This window comes from Hesperophylax consimilis, chromosome 9 (genome assembly GCF_061612785.1).
Source record: "Hesperophylax consimilis isolate HC1 chromosome 9, BYU_Hcon_1.0, whole genome shotgun sequence".
NCBI classification, from domain to species: domain Eukaryota; kingdom Metazoa; phylum Arthropoda; class Insecta; order Trichoptera; family Limnephilidae; genus Hesperophylax; species Hesperophylax consimilis.
The window spans coordinates 9,490,133-9,511,412 of NC_142844.1; the positions used below are offsets into that span (position 1 = coordinate 9,490,133).

The following is a 21,280-nucleotide window of genomic DNA, read 5'->3' on the forward strand; positions in this document are numbered from 1 at the left end:
TCAAAATTAGTATGGAAATCGGATGCATAATTTATGTTGATCTACCCAAATTGGCATACTTATGTTGATCTCATATATATTGATCTATTCCCGTAGTATGTTGATCTACCCAAATAGGCATACTTATGTTGATCTCATATATATTGATCTATTCCCGTAGTGTGTTGATCCAGGTAAGAAGTTATTAGACAAAGTTGATCTGTGTCCCTATATATGGTTTTACTAAATGAACCAATCAAGGGGCAATCGGTGGACTGTTCATCACAAGGTTTTATGTGATTCCGTAATCTTTTGTGGTATTGAACTCAAAGTATTAGTCTCTAGAGTCGAATATCGCATGAAATGACTGTGAAATGGTACCGTTTCAAATCAAAATGACGTGTGTTGCTTGAATTGTTTATAATAAATGTATGCGTATTTAGATCGAAACGAAAATTTCGCAAAAACAAATCCATAAAAAAATCATAACTTAGCAGGGGTACACGGGTTCATAGGGTGAGGTTTGTCTAAGTCCTGGCGGCGGATGCGTTTGCCCATCTACTGCGTGGCGGGCCGGATCGAAAGAAAATGGTTGAGGGATACCTTTCGACCATAAAAATCCAAAATGGCGGCAAAAGGAATAATGTTATGTAGGAAATTTTGAACCTGTATCTTTTACCATCTCTCCTGATTACGCTTCGTGACTTAGTAGGGGAGGCCGGGTTCTTGGTTATAATGGGTAATTAATGGATGATTGGACGCGGTTGGAGCTAACTAAAAACTGTCCAAAGAAGCGAAGCTAGCAGTCCACAATGGAGTGCTGGTACCTACCCTAATATATGTTGCTTGAATTGTTTATAAGAAATGTATGCGTATTTAGATTGAAACGAAACTTTCGCAAAAATCAAATCCATAAAAAATACCTACTGCGTGGCGGGCCGGATCGAAAGAGACTGGTTGAGGGATACCTTTTGACCATCAAAATCCAAAATGGCGGCAAAAGGCATAATGTTATATGGGAAATTTTGAACTTGCATCTATTACCATCTCTCCTGATTACGCTTCGTGACTTAGTAGGGGTGGAAGGGTTCTTGGTTATAATGGATAATTAATGGATGATTGGACGAGGTTGGAGCTAACAAAAAACTGTCCAAAGAAGCGAAGCTAGCAGTCCACAATGGAGTGCTGGTACCTACCCTAATATACGGAAGTGAGGCATGGAACTGGCAGAAGAAGGCTGAAAGTAGACTGAATACTGTAGAAATGAGATCCCTGAGGCATATGTACGGTAAAATCATGTATGACGAAATGTGCGTATGCTGTGTCAATTCTACAGATATTTTATTAGAGCCTGTTAAAAGGAGCTAGCAGCATTGATCCCCGGTGCACCGTGCACCTTGATACTCGACGGACACGAGCGGAACACAGGTTCACAGTAAAGTTGATGTTATCTATGTATGAACGGGTCGTTTCTCCGACTCGTTTTACCGTAAGTCGGCTCGCATGTGGAACGAGCTATCAGCATCTGTTTTTCCTCGTCCATATAATTCGCGCCTCTTTAAGACCAGCATTAATAAATTCATTCCTACAGCCCCTACCTTAACCCGCCTCATAACGCTGCCCAACCGGTTGGCGACATAGTTTCTATGTATTTAACGTGTAAAGACAGGGGCGCTCTAGTGAGAGGTGTCACATAAAAAAATCATACGGCCGAATTTGAATATGGAGACTTACAAAAACTTCCGTCTGGAGCCAGTGAGACTATGGCATCCTCAAAGGAGACCTCAAAGGAGATGACGAGGAGGAAGGTGGGAGAGTACCTGGCTATTCAGATATAACCAAACACTAATTGTAAAATAGTGCAAATTAATTTTAATAAAATTTATTTGAACCCGCGACCTTCGGATTGCTAGTCGAGAGCCACCTCAAGTAGTTTGATATGTTTGGTGACTTAGCAGGCGTGCCCGGGTTTATGGGGTGAGGTTTGTTCGGTTCTTGGCGGCGGATGCGCTTGCCTACCAAATGCGTGGTGGGCCGGATCGATTAATCCTCTTTCAACGCATCGCCTTGCAACGCAGTAGGAGAGTTGGAATCTTATGTTTATCACTCGAACACACTGACCCCCAGAATACTACCCACCCATCCATACCTATTTCCTTCCCAGAACTCACTGACCTTCCTTTCTTTCAAAATACCCCCAACACAGCATTCACAAAGATGACATAGGTCTTGAGGGTTACGATTTTCCTTAGGGCCTCCTGTGTGGAGACGATGTAAAAAAATACAAAAAATAAACAACTATCTCGCTAAATCGTTGGCGGTGACTAATGGTAGGTGTATTGGTTATCTAATAAATGGCTCCCGGGGCGGCGGTACACATAATTGTAATAATTCTCGAGGGCTCTGATGTACAGACATTATGGCTCCTGTTGATTGACGAACATATACTAAAACATCGTTGGTTGGAATCGGTGCTTTAAATGACTTTAGCCATGTTTAGTAAAAAACAAATTGGAATAAATTTTTCAGTAATTTCAATTTAAAATTTGAAAAATTAAATTCTCACCAATCTAATCACCGCAATTTTAATAGGCACATATTATGGATATTACGCTTTGTTTCAACTTAATCATTACAAGAAACTTACGTCGGGAGAGATGGTAAAAGATACATTAAAATAAAATTTTATTCAATCAATGTTCAAAATTTCTCTTATAAAATGACTTAGACAAATCTCACCCCATGAACCCGGGCACCCCTGCTAAGTCACGAAACGTAGTAAATGATGCATTAAAGTTACATTTTTGTTTAATCAAGTTCAAAAGATTTTTTATGCATGGATTTGACGTTTTTGAAAGTTCCATTTCAATATAAATACGCGTGAGGCAGTCTATCCTCTTTAAGTACAGAGTCATTTTCATAGAATATGGATATTCTAACGGAATCTAAAAAGTACCACAACGCGCGCGAAATTGGCGGTTACAAGTTACAACACATGCAAGCGGTCAAGTTTGTCAGAAATATATAGATCAACAAAATAAATCGTGTACAATGTATATGTGACCGAAAAATGGGCGTGGCTTACAGCAAAATCTCGATGACACAAGTTGATCTGTAGGGATTTACATATGTATGCCAGCTTGGGTAGTGGATCAACATATCCGGGGTGGATCAACAAATGCAAACGGATCAACATATACCTGGCGTACCGTCGCGCGAGATCAACATAGTACGAGAGGGGATAAATATAAATACATATATATATATATATATATATATATATCCACAATCAGAATCAGCTAAAACTTGTCAAAATTTATCTCACGATTTATGGAAGACGGTCACATGGTGATAAACAGACAAAATATGAGATTCAAATAATATTGGAAATACACATATTTTCGAATAAATGTGTCATTAAAAATGTGTTATTTGCATTTCTGAGGATTTTTCACAACTGATATAATCATAATTAAGGAAGAATTGACTATCGATTTTTCAGAAAATATATTCAAACATGCTGAACACTACCCCGCGCAGTGCGCGGGATTCATCCGGAAAGGGTTAACAACGGATTGTCAATGAGACGTACAGCCCTCCTTTGCACAGAACCAAGTAGGTTTATCAAGTATGGTGGAACTCAATCTCAGAGGTGGCTTCAAAATTTAATTGTTGGGTGTACTTGAGATTTTATCAGGGTTAACAGCTACTCTATAATTACAAAACAGTGTGAGCTTTTATAAATCACCTAGAAAATAATAAATATGTCGTTTGGGTAGTAAGTAGAAATGTATTCCCTAGAAGGGTGGTTATGATTTGGCAACTAAGTCTTAGCTCAGGTTATATCTTTCTGAATAAATAAAGTGGGGTAAATTCTGTAAACGCTCTTCACCCGATACGGAAGGCTTTTATTTTCCACTCCGCAGCGTATTTGGCCATAAATCCAGCGCTCGGCACTCTCAGCAGCGGTAGCATCATCACCCATCCGGAAACAGACCCGCGACATTCAACTTTACTTTGAACGAATCGCAGCAACAAACTAACCCAATCTTCAAACGGCGTTGTGGTGTCTACAATATTAACCGAATTATTATAGACTATCTTATTAATATATGTTAGTTCAACACAAAAATTATTTGGCTCAGGAACTATGTCATCTTTGGGATGCAGTGGTAAGGGTATTTTCGACCAAACGAAAGGGGTAGGAAGACTTTGGAGGAGGGAGGAAATACAAATTCTGGTAAATCGTTCCACAGCTGAACTGTTGAACTCGAGAACGATTCGTGGAAATGACACGTTCTGATGTGACAAAAGTCTTCTTCTTCTTCCTAGCACTATCCCAACTCATTGCCTAGGTAGGCTGTTGGGGTCGGCTCTTCTCGTTCTCAGGTTATAGCTTCTTTGGTTCTGAGTGTCGCTTTCATCTAGGCCGTTTCTTTGTAGGATTCTGGAGCATTGGGTCATCCAGGAGTTCTTTGGTCTACCTCTGGATGACTGTCTTTGAAGCTCTATAGACATTGCCTGCTTCACAGTGTGGTCTGGTGGTCTCCGTCTTATGTGCCCATACCATCTTAACTGTCGTTCCTCTAGCTTACTGTTTATGTCAGTGACACCCAGGCTACCACGAATGCGTGAGCTTTTAATTTTATCTTTTAATGATACTCCTGCCGTCCGTTCTGATGTGACAAATGTAAACCATGTACAAATTTTGAACAAAGAGATCAATGACGCTAGCTTCTCTAATTATCTTCAATTGAAATACCGATAGAACAGACACTGTATTCGCAAATGACACCTGTTTTCTAAAGATTGCAATCCATTTGTTAAGATAGGGGGTTATATCGAACAGATTTATAAACATAATATTTTATTTGTCTTTATTTTTATTTATAAAATACATCGTTTTTCAATTGAAATTTACAAGGCATTGATACATTTAATCACGATACTAGCATTTCATGATGATCAATACATTATAGTTATTTTGAATAAAGAGTAAAAAATAATGTAAGATTTTGGACCTTAAATATATATATACGTGTTTCAAACACTACACAACTGATAACCACCCCTTAATGTATAGTAAATGGATTTTTCTCATCTGCATAAAATCTTTTACATTCCCATTAATAAGGGGATAAAAATGTAAATACTAGAAATAGATGTAGTTTTGAATTAGTGTTTTGATTTCTTCAGGAAAACGCCTTTGACCAACTAGAGGGGGAAATATTATCTACTAGGTAAAATCTAAATTTTAAAATGTATTTGTTCCCCTTTTTGGATTAAAATGCTCAAAAAAGTGATTAGAACCTATTTACAAAGAGAACGGGTGAATTTAATAATTAGATAAGAACAAAAAAATAAGATTAATATGATTTATTTATTTATTGCATCTCGTTATACATAAACTAGAACTAAGCATGTATCGAGCTTAACAATTTACAATTGAGTGAAGAAAACATAGATTAATCACAAACATAAAGTAATACTATTTACAAACGCAAAATATTTAAAAAAAAAAAAAGAAAAAAATGCATTTGATGAGTTACCAGATGGGTAATTTGACAGTATAATGTAACAATGTTTGAACCATAACTACTTATTAATGATTATTCCCAAGAAGAAACAAGTAGATAATAAAGACAGCTATGGTGACATTCAGTTTTTAGCAAATGGTAATTACATAAAATATTAATATTTAAGAAAGGACAAGGATGAAAAATATTAACACAATCGTCTGTCAGTACAAACATCTTAATCAATTTTTTTAAATTGAATTGGTAGATAATATGATTTAGAAGAATATTAAACTTAAGTGGTGCTTGATATAAATAGTTTAAATCAACTAAGAGAACTTTTAGTATGTACCGCCACAAAGTTTAACGTAGAGCCAATTTTAGTTGCACGCGTTTGTTTTGTCATTTCAGCAAATTTAAAATTGATAAAAATCGACAAAGTATTTGAGTGATTCATAGCTATTTTATACAAAATAAACAATTATAATGATATTGAAGTACACGAAAATGAGATCAAACCTTTTATTACAACATTACCTACAGCTTATACAACATTAGGTACCTAATTTGTTGAAAAACGACTGTTGATATATTATTTTAGTATTTAGTGACAAATACCTTATAAATTGACTGAAGGTTTCAAGGAATACATCGAATATGTCATCAACCGTATTCAGAAAACGGGTCGCCCTCCTTGTGGGCGAATTCAGATTCAAATACGACTTTTTTGTGAATTGTGTTCGATATGTCGTCGTTGATTAAAATTAAAAAAATACTTATCTTCACACAGCAAAACATATGTACGTATTTCTAGCGAATGGTAGTTGGTCATTCCTAGAATAAAATGTGATGGAATGATATAAATGAATACATATAAATACGTTCCACGGAGGCGCAAAAAATCGTAAGAATTTTTTATATGAATTCTTTTATTGAAATTGGTGGAATAAGGAACTCCAGTGAAAATTGTTATTTATTAAAAAAATATATTCATATACATCAATAAGCGCGGATTCTGAATATATAAGTTTTATTGTATATTATTATGGGAAGAATTAATAAATCGTCATTTCAAAACGAATAAAACACCATCACATTAAAATATACCATTTTGTTTGCACGACTGAATCTGCTGATTCTGACACGTTTTGGCATCACTAGTCTACGTGAATAATATATCTATTGCACAAAGTCATATTACCACACGGAGAAAAATTACTGATATTGAATATCACTCATTAATTATTAACTCTTTAAAATTATTAAAAACGGGATTGCAAGCCCTTAACGAATGAATTGATAGGTTTCCTAATAAACTTTTATCAAAATACGAACGTATTATCACAATGTCGAAAAAAGTGTTCATAAAATTCATCATTTTTCCGCATTTCGTCATTGTGTATTACCAAGTCAAATGCAGTAACATGAACACGTGTTCCGGTATGTTAGGAATTAACTAAAAAATTACCAGGAAATGGCCTGGAATCCCGTTTATAACCGAATTACCAATAATTTTAAGAGATTTTTAATGAATTAGTAATACTCATTTTTCTTTGTGCAGCAGGCATAATTAATTTGGTTTGGTTATAATCAGAATAAACCGGTAACCGTCAAAAATGTTTCAATATATCATTTTAATGGAATTTTATCACAAATTGTCAGTATCAATAATAGAAAGTCAAATACAAAATGCTAAAATACGTTTAGCATCTTCCTCGAATTGCATGGACATTAGCAGCGTTTAATGCGTAGTAGTGAGGTAAAATGATCATTCTTTACGATTATAAACCCTATTCTAACACCAGACTACGCACTACCTGCCAGCAGTTAAACAAATAACAGACTAAGGAAATTCTTTAACCTTCATTTTCGTGTTCAAAATATTGTGTTGTAAAATGTGTGCGCGGAATATCGTTCAATTAATTATTAACAGATGGTTCTTCGTGTAATTTCCTCGAGTAAAACTTATAACGGCGCATTTAATGGCCTTTTATCAGTAACACAGTTGCTTCCCATTACAAAAGACTTATATAATAAATTATACCTACCGTACTGCGTACTTGTCACGCGGCGATAGTGAGAAGTTCAGGTTTTTGGCCTCCGTTCTGATAAGACACAAATATCCCACAAAATTTTTAAGCAACAAAAAAACAATTAGCAAATTAAGGTTTGGTCATAAATTGCGTGTGGTGAATTAGCACAAGAAATTAATCGCTACCTTTAATTGTTTTCATATCAATTTCCTTTGCAAAGGATAGAACTCGAATAACCTTTATCCAAATTTAAAACTCATACCAAATCAAATACTCAGATACAGCAATTAGAAGCGCATGACAATAACCGGTCATCTTATCTCGGCTAAACGGTTCTGGCCGTAATGTCGCTTCCTGAAGAAGAATCATATAAATTGTGGGTGTTTTTCCACAAACGGCACAATTGTGTGATATCAACCTTCCCACAATGAAGTGCATTCAGGTATTTGTGGTGCTAGGCTGCTTTGGAGCTGCATTTGGAAATCCTACTCTGAGTGAGTTAAATATGTGCTTAATAATGTTTATAAAATATTTGCATTTCATATCAAAAGCGTACTAAAAAAGCATTTTTTGTAATTTATAAATTTCTATAACTGAGTATTACATTTTTGCTGCACATCATAGTAAATAGTCCTTAGTAATATCATTAAATTTATGAAAAAAAAAATTTAAGGCGATGCACTACGTAGTAATGCAAAATCATGTGTTTTGGTTTGAAAATTTGGTCGCCTAGAAATGTTTCAGATGCTTTAATTAAATACTGCAAGTAGAATACATCTTCGCCTTTAAAATAATCGAGTATTTTTTGAAAGCCTTTTTATAAGCCCAGAAAAAAATAATGTAGGTATATAAGGCCCATGAAAACTGCTTTAAAGTTCAAAATCTACTACTTACGAACCCATTTTCTGTAATGATTTTATAATGTTGCAAATTAAGTTATTTATAAAATTAAATATTAATGCCTAAACAGTGAACATCCACAAAATAAAATAAAAGGCGCTTTTGGCCATGTTTTTTTCTTGCATAAATCAAAACAGGTGGATGGTGTTAAACGGGAATTTTAACCTTATCGCCATCTACGTAAGGGGTGTTATTGATAGCGGTTTGATTTAAAATATTACACGACGTAGTGCATCGCCTTAATGAATAAAATGCAAAACCAAACTAAATCACAATCTTTTCTTCAATAGTTGTGGCGCCATTTAATTTTATTTAAATGAAATACTTTGTGTACCTACGCCACTTTTAATCAATAATAATCGACATATGTCAAAGCCAATGGCTTCTTCGTCGGGATACTGAAATTTTCATTGGCTTTGAAACATTTAGATTATTATTAATTAAAAGTGGTGTATGTAAAGTATTTCATTTTCATATGAAGCATAATCATCTTAGATGTATTATAATCGTTTAAACTATGCTATACAATAAAAGTTTTGTCGAGTATTTATAATTACTTCATAAAATTATTCAACAAATTATTAATACATCGTTTTGATGAACCTCAATATTTTCTTATTGAAGACAATATTAGCAATTTCTAAACGAATATTTGAAACAGGAAAATCAGAAAAGGATAGGGTCACATCTAGAACTCGACCCCAAAACCCTTGCCTTGCCGGGGCACCGCTCTATCAACTGAGCTAATGGAACCCTATCTTTTTCGGTCATATTTAACTGTATCATACTCGAAATAAGAACTACTGACATTGACTGACATTTTTGTTGGCTGCTATCTTTATGTATGATCGCAAGATTCAACTCTAACTAAATGCAATGTAGACAGTGTGTTAGATAAATAAATAAATAATCTTATTTTAATTTTAATGTGCGACATCCATCGACTTTATCTGCAAGTCTAGGATGATATTTCATTTTTTGGAATAACTTAATGAGTAAATTAGTTATTACAAAAAAATCATTATTTTCGTTTAAAAATTCCACTCAAAACGTTTAGGAAAACACTAGTACCTCCCACACAAATTTGAATTTTAAACAAAAAACTAAATATTTTCTTTTAAAAAATTCCATTCAAAACGTTTAGGATAACACTAATAACTTCCATACAAATTTGAATTTTAAACATAATGTTTAATTTAGCCATCATCTCACTTTGACATCGTAGATCCTCATCCTTGAATTTTGTAAACACAGTTTGGTATTAAAAAAATTTAAGCTTCGTTTAGGCAAATATTTGTATCACGAAACACACCCACAAGGCACTTCTCGTGTTATTCCTTACTTTAAATTAAAACTAATTCTTTTCATTTTTCAAGGGAATATTTAAAACGTTGTTTTAATCTACTATAAAAATTAGTAGTTTTTTTTTTACCCGGTCCTCGATTGCTCAAAGTAGAAAATGGGAGAGTAGGTTCAAATTTAAAAATGCTTTTTTTCCAGACAAGACCGCGACAACGTACAACAAGATCAATATGGGCACCTTTGATCTGATGGTGGACACACGCGTGGTGGGCGGCCAGACCGCTCCGGAGGGTGCCATTCCCTGGCAGGCTTCCCTTAGGGACATCAACGACTTCCATTTCTGCGGCGCGACCATCATCTCCAGCAAATACCTCCTCACGGCAGCACATTGCCTTACTAGGTTAGTCGATATTTAACTATCTCCCACAAATATTTCAACCATTTTCTGGATTACGTTAGGACGAAAATATTACGTGTACACATATAAGTGTATTAGTACTTCGTAGGGTTCACTTTCTCAATTACGCTACTGTATAAGGAAACTCATTGTCTTCCTTCTTCGTACACGTCAAATCCAGGGTTGCCAATCAAGTTTTAAAATACTTACAAGAGATGTTCAAAATCCCCAAACTAGAGAAAACAAATCCCCACAAGCTGCTTTATAATTCTGCCTTCAATTTTCATTAATTTGTTATTATTTAGACATTTTTTAATACGATCAGGATTAAAACGCAAAAAATCCTTTGAGTTCCGGTGAAAGAAAACGAAATTATAATACATTCTCACTTGTAATTGCAAATATTACTTTTAAATATTGTTTGATAATCCAGAAATGATTAATCGGTATTAGTTACATCAATTCCCATACTGTAGAAACCCTGCATTTTCCCCACAAAATACCCAATCGGCTTAAATTCTTAGAAATTCCCCGCAATTTGAGTAACTCCCCAGGAGTTGGCAACCCTGGTAAAGACTCTATTTTTGTTTTAAGAAAACGAATTTTAATAGAATTATCATGTACATTTCTATACTCTCCATTTTCCCTGCAAACCGGGTGTATTAATATACATAAATATGTACATTCAATAAAAGTATAGCACATGAAAAAAATCTCCTCGTTATTGCCGGATCTAGAGGTATAAAAAGTAAGAAAAATAAATTGTATGCACAATTTGAAAATAATAACATAGCTATATAGATATCTAAGGCAGTTAAACTCATTATCGCAGGATATTCCCATCATGAATATGCGTTATAATTGGCCTGACAGCAAAAAATCACAATCTAATCAGAGGGAGAAATTGCAGAAAACTCTAAGGAATATAGTGATTCTTGGTTTCTACTAGAAGGGGTATCCGACTTGTGTATTAAAGTACAATTGAGACCTTTTAAAATGGGAGAACCAGAAGCCTTTTTGTATGCCTGTCCATGCTTTCTCTGTCTGCCATTGATGGTTGTCGTTGTAAAGAAAATGAAAGGAGGGAAAGAACACAGAAATTATAGTTTTATACTATTCCTACTTTTCAAATTGGAGAACCAGAAGCCTTTTGGTATGGCTGTCCATGCTCTCTCTGTCTGCCATTAATCGTTGTCGTTGTAAAGAAAATGAAAAGAGGGAAAGAACACAGAAATTATAGTTCTATACTATTCCTACTTTTCAAATGGGAGAACCAGAAGCCTTTTGGTATGGCTGTCTATGCTCTCTCTGTCTGCCATTAATGGTTATCTTTGTAAAGAAAATGAAAGGAGGAAAAAAACGCAAAAATTATAGTTCTATTCTGACCAAGTAATATTTTTCATCAGCGGCCCCCCAGCACACGTCGTGGTTGGAACCAACCAGCGGACCAGCGGAGGCACCAGGTACCCGGTGGAGGGAGTGCGCTCCTACCCGCAGTACGACGCTAACATACAGCGGCACGACATCGCACTCGTGAAGCTGGCACGCCCCATCATGATGACCGGGCGCGTCAAAACCATCTGCCTCGCCAATCAGGACACACCCGCGGGCTTCGTCCTGCTGCTCACGGGCTGGGGAAGAACGAGCGTGAGTACTCTAAAGAATCTCGTATACAAATACTGACTTTCAAAAATTTGTTCGAATGGAATAACGTTTGGCGTAGTATGTATTCGAGAATAAGAACGTCGACCAATACTTTCGTACTTTCGAAGGGGATTGCGAGCGGCCTGGATAGGAGAATCGACGCCCTGGATAGCGATAGAGATATTTCATTGATATGTTTTTTCTTTGCAAGTTATGAAGAACTATAATGTACTTAATTAAGACATACGAAAATATTAATAGCTTGATTTTATTTTCCAGCTAAAGCGTTCTTCACAGTAAAAATAAGTCATATGAGGCTTTCTTGTAAATCAAAACAGTAATATGACTTTGAAAGTGAAAATTTCTGAAATTTGACCTGTAATTGTTACGCGTTTTTTCACAGTAAAATAAATATTTTTTCAAAGGAAAAAAATACAAGCTAATATAATATGTAGATAGATTTCCTTGCAAATTAAAGTTAAAAAAATTGTATGCTAGTAGAATTTTTTAAGGTTCAAAATACGAAAAATCTAGGCAAATCTACGGTGGATATCTTGGCACTCTAATGGTTAAATCTAAAACAATGACGAGGTAAACTAGTTTACCCCAATATCTGTTGGAAAACTTATTTTTTAATTATGTTTTAAGTATAAATATTAGTTTTACTTTCTTTTTCTTTTTTAGTACCCCGGATCTGCCGCAGAAGAGCTTCAATACATTAAACTATCCACCATCGGACATGCGGAGTGCAAGGCTAAGTTGGCATCAGTAAATCAAGTCTTCCCTGAACAAATCTGCACACTTAATAGAAGGGGAGAAGGAGCTTGCCATGTAAGTGTATTTCTTAACCTCTGTTTCAGCTTCAATTTCATCGTGGTATTTCTACATAAAATTCAAAATGATTCATTTGATGGTCCGGAATTGATTGCATTAATATGCTTTTGGATTTCACTACGCAATACTTAGAAGTCAGGAGTTATTTCAGTGCAGAAATTCTGAGACTAACTACCATGTGTATTTATCATTACCCAGAATACTAATGAAGGGAAGTAATTATACCAGATCAGTGGAGATTTTCAACTTTTCACATGACAAATACAAAAGATTGCTCTTAATGCAGTTTTATTATACGTAGTAAATACTGTAAATTTTTTACTATTCATTTATAAAAGACCCCAAAAATTGCAATTTAATAAATTTATAAATAAATTCCTCTACAGTGGTAGTGTCATCAAAAATACTAATTTCGGTTGTGTATTTGTTACCCCGGTTTAATGAACTCTGCAAATAAGTTTTTCTTTGAATTTAACTATCATTTTTTAAATGTACTACCTATAATATAATATTAAAATTTCAGGGGGATTCCGGCGGCCCACTGGTTGGCAATGACTGCCTGTATGGCGTCGTGTCCTGGGGCTATCCTTGTGCGAAAGGATATCCTGATGTCTTCACTAAAGTATTTTCTTACAAGAATTGGATCGAAAAAGTTATGCGGTCTAGTCCTTAATAATCTAACCCTTTGAAATGGTAACCTTAATGTTCTTCTAGTCTAAGAGTCTTGTTTCAAACAATAAAACGTTTATGAAAACACAATGCATTACCTCTATTTTATTCATTTTTAACCAGTGACAATATTCTGCATGTAATCAAAATTACAAAAACAAATGATTTCACAACTTACAATCTACTTACAAAAACATAACCTCCAAAAACGGTTCACTGCATAGCAAGTACATAACGATTTTCTTCTTTATGAAACTGATCTTCGGCATAACAACTTCTCTAGACCTGATAATCAACCCCACATTTACAATCCTGTCTACGAATATGGAGGTCGCGGGTTCCACTCTGGCGTGTGCAAGTAAATTTTATTTGTTAATTTATGTTATTTCGCAATCTAAAATTATTATATAATAGTATTTTGTTACTTTCAGTATCACCGATGTGAAAAGCCACCATTCAGAATCAAAATAGCTTTAGCCATGTTTGGTGACCAGATCTGATTAGCCAGGTACTTCTTCACCTTCCTCTACCTCATCTTCTTCCCCTACCTACGACTTTGAGGCTCAAAACATACCCCAATTAATATTTAAATAGTCTTACTAGCTCCATAACATCGAACAGCAAAAATTAAATTTAAAAATACACTCTTATTATACTATCAAATTAATGTGTGAGAGAAAATTATTTGTCTTCATAATATATTCGATTATTTATAAATAGAGCAGCCTGTGAGCTTCGAAGTTTTAGTAAAACGGTAGCTTCACAATTAAAATTATTACATGATATATCAAAAAATAATATTACTTTAGTTTAGGTAGCTAGTAACGGGTTAACCTAAATTATAAAAAATATTGGATGCAAAAACACCCACAAATATAATTCCAGTGAGTGGGCATCATAATAATTTGTAATATATTTCAATGATGAGATTTTAAAATGTATCTTAAATATAATAAATAATGTATAGTATACTTGAAAAGTTGTAAAAAAATGATTTATACTTAGTGTAAAAACAATAAATTTTACATTAAACAGAATAAGGTGTTATTTACGGAAGTTTGAAAATCAAACGTTAAAATTTTAAAAACTGAAAAATGTGGAATACTTTCTACGAATAAATACAATATATGTTGCTAGGATTAATAAGACATGTATTTATATCTGCATCAGTATTTTTTTTTTAATTTTTTATATTTTTGGATGGGTTGTTTCACAGAATTTGACAATTCATCAAATTTCAATAATCATTTTCGTTTTTTTTTTATATATTTAATAATATTGTTATTGGGTTTGTAAAAACAGTTTATTTTTAAACAAGTTCTGCTGTGTAATTATTATTACGCGTGACAGCTGTTTCGCCCTCTGAAGGTATTATCAAACATTATCATCACAGTTTGATAATGCGTTCAGAGGGCGAAACAGCTGTCACGCGTAATAATAATTACACAGCAGAACTTGTTTAAAAATAAACTGTTTTTATAAACCCAATAACAATATTATTGAATATATAAAAAATTAAAATTAAAATGGAGTTCTACAAATTAAACTTAATAACAATAAATAAATCATTTTCGGGTTCTGTAAAAGTCCTATTTAAGTTATTTTAGTATATGATTATAGGCTAGAAGGCTAGTTGCTTGACAGAACTGAAATAATAACATCACTTGAAAATCAACATTGAAATTTGAAGAATTGTTCAAATTCTCTGAAACCACCCTTCCTAAGGAGGGGTTGTCCTAAGTTTTGTTATTATATCAGTGTTGGCCAGTTGTTTCACAAAACTGAAATAATAACAGAACTTGAAAATCAACATTGAAATTTGAAGAATTGATCAAATTCTGTGGAACCACCCGTCCTAAGGAGGGGTTGTCCTAAGTTTTGTTACTATATCAGTGTTGGCCTGTTGTTTCACAAAACTGAAATGATAACAGAACTTGAAAATCAACATTGAAATTTGATAAATTGTTCTAATTTTCTAATACAACCGACCTATTGGGTTGATATTTTGACGAAACATGGTTCATCAAATGTTTGAAGTTCGAAGTGACTTGTTAACTTTCAGATTTTAAATTTCATACTTCCAAAGTAATTTACAAAGTAGAAGAAAATAATATAAGTAATTTATCATATTGTACTCATTGTGCACTCGTAAATATTACTGAAGTTAACGCATTATGTTGTAAAATAATAAAACTGAATAAAAAATCACCACACGAAATTGAATTTTCGACCAATTCTCTAAAATACATCAATTTTGTTTGACAAATAATAGCATGGAAGGTAATTTCACTAACCCAAACAATGGCAATGGCTCGGGCGGAGGCGGGCGCAGCGAAATGCATTGCATTTGTGTACAGATTGAGAGAAGCATATAAAACTAACTAAGCATCGCGTGTCATGACTCATGAGTACTCATGACTCATGACCTATGACTCAAGACTCATGACTCATTATTAATATTGTGGTTCCCGACTCTTTTTTAAGATAAAGAATGGCCCAAGAATCATTTCCCTATCGGAAGATTCCCTCATTTTTGTAAATGGCGTCTTGTTATCATGACTTTGACATTTGTGTAAACAGAAACAACAAAAAACATGAGTTATGTCTGACCAATTCTATTTATTTACAAAGTCACAGCCTTAAAAAAATAGGGTGAAGACTTTTGCGACATTTTGAAATAACATATTTTCTATATACCTATAAAACAAGAAATAAACCACCAACAATTTTTCCCCAAGCGGTAAAAAAAAACTCTAAACTTATGTCTGACGTCCTCTATAATTACTATTTATCTCTATCCTACTTTAATAAACATTTTATAAGCAGGCTCAAATGAGAGATAACCAAACAGAATCAAAACGCTGCTTCACATCGTTAACTGAGTTTAGTCAATTTATTGGAATAATGATATTCTAACAACAACTTTTTAATTTAGTTTATTTTTGCCTGCTGTCTCTCCATTTATTAAAACTAACTTTGGTTATTTCGAGGAAGTGGACTCGGAATTTAAAGCTGTTTCGTCTGTTGCAAATTTAGGCATGTAAAGAAAGTTTAGACAGAAATCCGACAGCGTTACTCGAATGGGCATATTGTGTTTTTTTTACAATAAAATTTATCTTTAGAAGATAACTTCCATCCAAAAGAAGTAAACCGAGTAAGGGAAATGATCTTACATATAATATTTGTCTATCCATTACATTAATCTACCATTCCCGGGGTTTCGCTGAGGATCCTCCATATAGGGAAAATTGAGGGAGATACTTTACACCGGCGAAAGGATGAAATCCTCAACACTACAGCAGCCACTCATTTTCCTTATTCCCTGGCGTGATCTTTAGATATTTTACATTTACTTTTATGATTAGAGGATCACGTATAATATTATAACTCCCGTTTTTAAAACTCAACTCGTTGTAATTTGAATCGTTATAACATATTACAAACTTCTGCTTGGTTTAGTAATCTATTTTTTTTTCAATTTAATTTTTATGATTTATATTTACCTACACATACATAAAAAGTTTTATCAAAAAACCACTTTCAAAGAATTCTTATTAAATTTGCAATCAGCAACATATTTTTTTTTACTAAAACCAACTCGAATCTAAACTTTTACAGTCTTTATACAATTTGTATCAAAAACACCGTTTAACGGATGTGAAGTGGTTTTTTTCAATAAAGCTGTATATTTTTAATGACTAAACAAGGATATTTACAAATAATTATAAGCAATAATTACTCATCCGAAATAATAATACAAATTGAAAATATCTCCCGAGTAAAAATAAATGCCGCCAACGGGAATTGAACCCGTGCCTTCTGATATCCGGTCAGGTGCTCTGTATCCACTGAGCTATGTCGGCTTATTTCCAACCCGCCAAATGATTCAATATGTACCAGTACCTCAATCAACAATTACTGCTTATTATATTTTTTTACCTGTAAACAACCAACTTTATTTTTGTAGGAAAAGCTTTAACGTTAGTTTATCATTAAAAATTTAAAAAAAATAAAATAAAAAATAAGGATATTTACAAACATATTGTTCATTTCTTTACTGGTAGAGCAGGTTCTTATTGATTATAAAAGTCAACGACGCTTTAAAAAAACTTCAAATTTAATTAATCAAGTGTAGTATCTGCAAGGACGATGGTACATAGCCTCGTTAGCCATTAGATCTGCGGGAAACTTTAAATCATTCCTTTATAAGCCTCGCTCCAGCCTTAGATATTCCAAGAAGAAATTTGTAATTACTTAAATGAATAAACTCCTCATTAACATTAATTAATTTCTTTAAAACATTTATTTCAATGTGGGGTGACATTGTCTTGCCTGTTTTAAAAGCAAAACTTGGTCGAGAGTTAAGTTAACAGATAAGAAAGGGTTTAATAAATTTTGAAGTAAACAAGAAATAACTCGAGAGAAAGTTTATTAGACAGTCATGGTGGCGTTTCCTTTAAGGGTTTCCACATCCTGCACCGTTCTTTCTTCTTCCTCTTCTTCATTTTCTGCCTCTTATCCTTATTCTTCTTCTTATTTCCCCTCTGCACCAAACTTTCTGAATCTCCCTCATGTTGGATTGTGTCCTCTTTCAAACAACGTGGAGGAAGAAAAATTATTAAACCTCTAAAGAGGTGTCTACAAGACAGTTGAATTCAACGTCTTTTGATTAAAAATATATTTCATATTTGTTTCATCGTCTTCGTATTTATTTTGACTGTGCTGTTTTGTTCATACAATTTACACACAAAAGCATATCAGTAAAATCATCGAAAATACGTAGACATAACCTTTTTATTTTATTTTTTTCTTGTTTCTAATGGAAGTTTGTTTTGTTACTACTTTACTACGTACTAATTATTATTTAACTTTGCTATTATAATCTAATATGTTTAAATCACTACTGTCGATCTTCTATACCATACCACTCGGCAGAACAGATGTTCTAGCACAGCATAGCATGTCAGGACGAATGGTGCTATTAAATGAAATTTCTGAAACAGTGGATATATTTAATTTCTCTTTAAAGAATCTAACTATTTTTTTAATTATCTTCCCAAATGTTTAGAATGCTATCTTTATAGAAATTTTGTGCTGTAACTGAATTAATAATCTATCGCACTATAAATAAAAACACATTAAAAATCAGTCATGTCACCTGTGATAGGTAAAAACATGTTACTTTAAAAAGCAGCGCCATTTGTTGGAAAAAATCACACGAGCTATTGTTTCTCTATCTGAGACTGAACCACAGCAACGCTTGGCGGGGTACAGCTAGTATCGTAATAAAAAGTCTTAGAATCGTATGTATCTATATTATCTTTTCTCCGTCACTTTGTAAGTTCATAGTGATACTCACTCATTAGATAAATCAAAATATATATGCTTTTTTTATGAATGATAAATTTTCGGTATTTAAAAAATATTTTATAAGATTTATCAGACGCAGTTTATAAGAGAAGAGAAAATTTGGATTACAACCAATCTTTTAATCCCAACTACTGACAGTTAATTAATTCTGCAGACCATCAATTTAAAGTTCAAAGACCAAAGTTAATTTCCGATTGCTTGTTCCTTCTGTTCTGTTCCGATAGCTTGTTCCGTCTGCTCTGCGCCGATCGCTTAAGGAGAACACAATCTGTTAGTGAAAACGACAGCACGAACAATCTATTTGAACTTTTATTACAAGATTAATTACACGCTTGTGCCAAACTAATGGATAATATATTATAATAGTGTATTTAATTAAAATCTGTACCTAGATTATTTAATACGTATTTTAAATTAAAATCTTACGGTTTTGGGAAGAAACTGTATTTTTGAAGAGCTTTGATTTTAAACACATTTTCGTTCGGAAAAAAGTGTAATTTTATGTTTAGTATAGTACCTACCTATTTCAACAGGTTTTATTTTATCTTTATTTATTTATTATTTTCACTATAAAACATAAATTAACCCAAAGCCGTCACAAGGCAGCTTGTCTGGAAGTTCTGCCATTTTAATTTAATAAACAAAACACATTATCATTTTGTTGGTAAATTGATCTAAAATATAAAAATGGTAATTCTTTTTATTTAAGTATTTCTTTTATATTTTCAATAATATTATTAATCAATTTACACAAAAAAATTATTTATAAACAAGTTCCGCTGTGTAAATGTTATTGGTAATAAAAATTAAATCTTTTTTTTCAATTATAAGAACCTATATGAAAATAATAAAAAAAAAATTTTTTTTTTGTAATTATTTTTTATTTTTAATAATATGTTTACATGGTACATAATTCATTTTTCAATTTTTTTTCATTTATATATCATATAAAGTTTGATTATGTCATCAGAAGGCGAAAAAGCTGTCACGCGTAGTAATAATTACACAGCAGATCTTGTTTATAAATAAACTATGTATGTGTTAGTTGGATAATTGACAAACTTTAAATTGGAATGGTGTTTTACAAAATTGAACATGACCATAATCAAAAGTATTAATTAAAAATCTTATTATGTTGTTCAATATAAAAAAAATTATAATATTTCCAACTGTTCTCCAAAATTCTACATTATTATTAAAAATCCTCCACTCTCAGTTTTAAAATGCTCACTTTGGTCATTTTAATTCCAGTAGTATTAACTAATAGTCCGGTGAAACTACAAATTGAATTAAAATTGGGTTTTGCATCCATTAAAACTTTTGATCTAGAAATCGCTATATCTGTGAATAATATGAATGTCAGTGGTAAAAATGGGAAATAAAACTGGTACATGGTAAATCTACGAATACTGGAAGATCTACCAATGGAACATTATCATGTTTTTATCTGCAGATAAATCCCATGGCAGGCAGACAGCTCTCGGTATCTGAATAAACAAGCTACTTTTTTACGTATTTTCGGTTCGCGGTACGATCCGCTGCCCCATAACAAACAGCGTTGCCACATTTTACTACGTGTATCGAACAACTCAGATACGAGAAGCCGTATCTTGCTACAACTGACAAATGTAAAACATTTCGTCCCTCTTTGTTGGCTGTGTTTATTTACATTTAAAGTGAAAATGCTCAAATTGTCTGCGAGAACTGCAGCTTGAACCATTCTATTTTAACCAAGTATTTTATTGCGAGTTCCGAGCTTTAATTGGTACTTTAGTGGTAATTTTTGTAATACCAGTCTATACTATTTGATTTTAAAATTATCTAGGATATACCTAGGCGACATCCTCGGTAGAAGAACGGCAGATTCTACTATTCAGCTATTGACCAGGAGGTCATGGGTTCGATTTAAAATAGTATAGGATATACCTAGGCGACAACCCAGTGGAAGATCGGCAGATTCTACTCTTCAGTTATTGTTTGCATTTGCGCTCCGTTTGTTTAAGATAAAAACGCTTTCCACTTCGCCATAACAATAAGAAACCGCTTAAGCACCAAAATTAGTGTTAAATGTATAAGCGATGTTTATTAATTAGGTTTCAATAGCCAAATGATTATCAATTTCCATATCCACTCTTCTATTTTATTTCCGCAATTATGGAATCATAATCTCACCGAATCCGGGAAAAATAGCAGTCATGTAGTATTGACATTTTCATGTTTCAGGTCACTCTCAATGGTAGTACGCAAGTCCAGGAGATCTCGGAAAGATATATTGCATTTTACACATATCACACCAAAATATTTATTTATTTATGGAGGATGCTTAATTTTCTACAACTTTAATAGTCTGATCATGTCAATAGCCGGTATAACAAAGTAATTTGTATGGGACATTTCAATGGCCCGTATTATAAAGTATTTTTTATGGAACATGTCAATAGCCGGTATTATAAAGTAATTCATATGGGACATGTCAATAGCCGGTATTACAAAGTAATTTGTAAGGGACATGTCAATAGCCGGTATTACAAAGTATTTTGTATGGGACATTTCAACTGCCGTTATTACAAAGTAATTTGTATGGGATATGTCAATTGCCGTTATTACAAAGTAATTTGTATGGGAAATGTCAATAG

At 33.3% G+C, this 21,280-nt stretch overlaps 1 protein-coding gene across 1 annotated transcript; it reads left to right on the forward strand.

Annotated features, from left to right (window-relative positions):
- Positions 1-7,673: 7,673 nt before the first annotated feature.
- Positions 7,674-13,278, forward strand: LOC149420878 (chymotrypsin-2-like). The gene is made up of 5 exons (XM_089635137.1): positions 7,674-8,022; positions 9,929-10,130; positions 11,534-11,774; positions 12,456-12,602; positions 13,129-13,278. The coding sequence occupies exons 1-5, from the start codon at positions 7,956-7,958 to the stop codon at positions 13,276-13,278; spliced, it is 807 nt and encodes a 268-aa protein (XP_089491263.1). The 5' UTR covers positions 7,674-7,955.
- Positions 13,279-21,280: the final 8,002 nt, after the last annotated feature.

Coding starts and splice junctions, on each gene's coding strand:
- LOC149420878 (XM_089635137.1), top strand. CDS start 7,956: ATGAAGTGCATTCAGGTATTTGTGGTGCTAGGCTGCTTTGGAGCTGCA. Junction 10,131..11,533: donor GCAGCACATTGCCTTACTAG/GTTAGTCGATAT, acceptor ATTTTTCATCAG/CGGCCCCCCAGCACACGTCG. Junction 12,603..13,128: donor GGGGAGAAGGAGCTTGCCAT/GTAAGTGTATTT, acceptor TTAAAATTTCAG/GGGGATTCCGGCGGCCCACT.